Here is a 2,498-nt window from a genome sequence, read left to right on the forward strand (position 1 = left end):
ATGCAAAGGGGTAAATTTTTGCTCTTTTTTTCTTTTCACCAAATTCTTTCCCCCGTTTGTAGGTGGAAGAAAGAGATTAGTACGCTAGGAAGGAGTTAATAAGTTATTTTTGGAGTTCAAGTCTCAAAGTCTATTACCATGGATAAGAGCAGATAATCATGTATAGTTAAATGATGCACTCCCTTACGAAAGCATAACAATAGTTATCACTAGTCAACCTCTTCCAACGTTTGCATTGTGAGTTCATATGTTTATTTTTAATTGGTCCTAAATCAATATTGATATCCCCATAATTTAAATTTAGATAATGGTAATATATATGGAGAGAACCTAACTAGGAGTCAACCTCTTCCAACGTTTGCATTGTGAGTTCATATGTTTATTTTTAATTGGTCCTAAATCAATATTGATATCCCCATAATTTAAATTTAGATAATGGTAATATATATGGAGAGAACCTAACTAGGAGTCGGGACATTGTTGTATCCAAGTGTGCATCTTTTCAACCAAGAGTTGCAGATTGTTGAGAGAGGTGCCCTCAAGGCCTGCAGCTTTGCAGGCTGCCACTTTCCACTCTTTGGCTTTTGTCCTAACCTGGCAGCCTTGTGCACCTTCCATGAGCTCTTTCACTTTCTTCTCAATCTCGTCTTTGTACACAAGGCCTCCACTTCCTCGCTCCAAGTACAGCGCTACCTTCCAACCATCCACGGCGCACCTGCAATTGATGGCCTGGTCGGAGATGGAGGACCAGGCGAGCAATGGCACACCAGCGCTGATACCTTCCAAGGTGGAGTTCCACCCACAGTGGGTGAAGAAACCACCGACGGCGTTATGCAGGAGGACCTTGAGTTGGGGTGCCCATGCTACGATAAGGCCGCGCTCTTTGACTCTCTCCAGGAAGCCTTGGGGAAGCTGTGCAGCTTTACCGCCTGCCATGAGACCTAGGCGGACAACCCAAAGGAAAGGCTTCTGGCTGGCCTCCAAGCCCAGGGCGATCTCTGCAATCTGCGCTGCAGTCATCACCGCAAGGCTGCCGAAGGAAACATACACCACAGACCCCACCTCTTGCTTGTCCAGCCAGTTCAAGCAATCGTGATCCTCCTCGCCCGCCCAAATCACCGTCGTCTCCTGCACCGCGCTGGTTATCTCCGTTTCAGCTTGCAAAAATGAAGCGGGCAGCAAAGGCCCCACTGCCAAAACGGGTTGCTCTTCTAAGTTCTTCAAAGCCGCGATGGTTTCCTCTTCCAGCTCGTCGAAGCTGTTGATCAAAATGCAGTCGGACTCCCCTATGCGCTGGAAGGGCGCCGTAACCATGTTAAACATAAAGTCGTGAGGATCGTAGCATTTCAAGAAACCGTTCATTTCTTCCAATCTGAAGGGCGGCATCCCAGGAATGCATGTGATAAGGTCTGACGGCTGGGATTCTGCACAAGAAGCGTGGCCAAGCAGCTAGCACGTTAGGTGATCAATTAATAATGCCTTAGGTTATTAACTGGAGATATTGCTCCTGCTGCTCTACTGGGTTATTAGCTAGCGATACTAGTGTCTACTCCATTAATCACAGCTCTGATTCTGTAAGGAAAACTTCAACAAAGCAAGCATATACACATGACATAATTACACGAGAAAAAATGCCATAGAGAATTCGTATGAAGAGAAAGTTTTGAGCAGCCTTTACCCTCTGGTGGCCTGTACCCCTTGGCCACCATCAACACAGACGCATAACTCGCAGCAGATTGCGGCCAGAACGACACATACGGTAAGCCAAGCTTCCTCGCTGTTTCCTGAGCAAAGTTGAGAAAAGTGTTGGCTATGATGCACGTGGGCCGGGGTTCTTGCTGCACAAGGCTTTCCATGAGCTCTTCGAAATAGCCCGGCATGTGAGCATACAGACAAGCCATCATTTCTGCCAAGTCTGTGTTGCGGCCATGCTCAGGAGGCAAACCATCGGGAATGTAAGCAAATCTTATGTTGGGTTGATGATCACTTGAAGACGACACAGCTGGCAGCATGCGGTGTTTGTTGAACTCGGTATTTACGAAGGTGATGGTGAGCCCCCTTGATGCAAGCATGAAGGAGAGGTGTATCATGGGGTTTATATGGCCTGTTGCTGGCAAGGCGAGCATGACGGCATGCATTTTGGTCCCCTGCTGTACCATGGCTATGGATTGGGTAGTAACTTGATGGTGGTGGAGATATAAGATTGATTAAAGCTTTCATGTGCAGCAGCATATGAGATTGATTAAAGCTTTCATGTAAAGCAGCATATGAGATCTCCTCTAGCCTCACCTTTATTTGGGCCTTTGAACTCCATACAGGAAATGTGCTCATCGTGGGAACGCAAAAAGCTCGTGTTACAAAATTGGGATAATGATTAACGATGGGAACAAAGGTGGAGTGTGCTTTCGCTATTACCTAGATATACCAAGATATGAACACACTCTCTCTATGGCCGATGCACTTACAACAGGACTACACAGCGCCTTACAATAAAATCA

The 2,498-nt window shown here is 46.4% G+C and overlaps 1 protein-coding gene across 1 annotated transcript; it reads right to left on the reverse strand.

Moving 5' to 3' along the window:
• Positions 1-362: 362 nt before the first annotated feature.
• On the reverse strand, positions 363-2,247 carry LOC147641767 ((R)-mandelonitrile beta-glucosyltransferase-like). The gene is made up of 2 exons (XM_086818189.1): positions 1,679-2,247; positions 363-1,424 (listed from the first exon to the last, which is right to left on the reverse strand). Exons 1-2 carry the CDS (start codon positions 2,157-2,159, stop codon positions 463-465), a joined length of 1,443 nt encoding a protein of 480 aa, XP_086674315.1. The 5' UTR covers positions 2,160-2,247; the 3' UTR covers positions 363-462.
• Between the last annotated feature and the right edge of the window lie 251 nt (positions 2,248-2,498).

The sequence above is a fragment of the Cibotium barometz genome, chromosome 1 (assembly GCF_041138505.1).
Source record: "Cibotium barometz isolate CiBa-2024 chromosome 1, ASM4113850v1, whole genome shotgun sequence".
Classification (NCBI taxonomy): domain Eukaryota; kingdom Viridiplantae; phylum Streptophyta; class Polypodiopsida; order Cyatheales; family Cibotiaceae; genus Cibotium; species Cibotium barometz.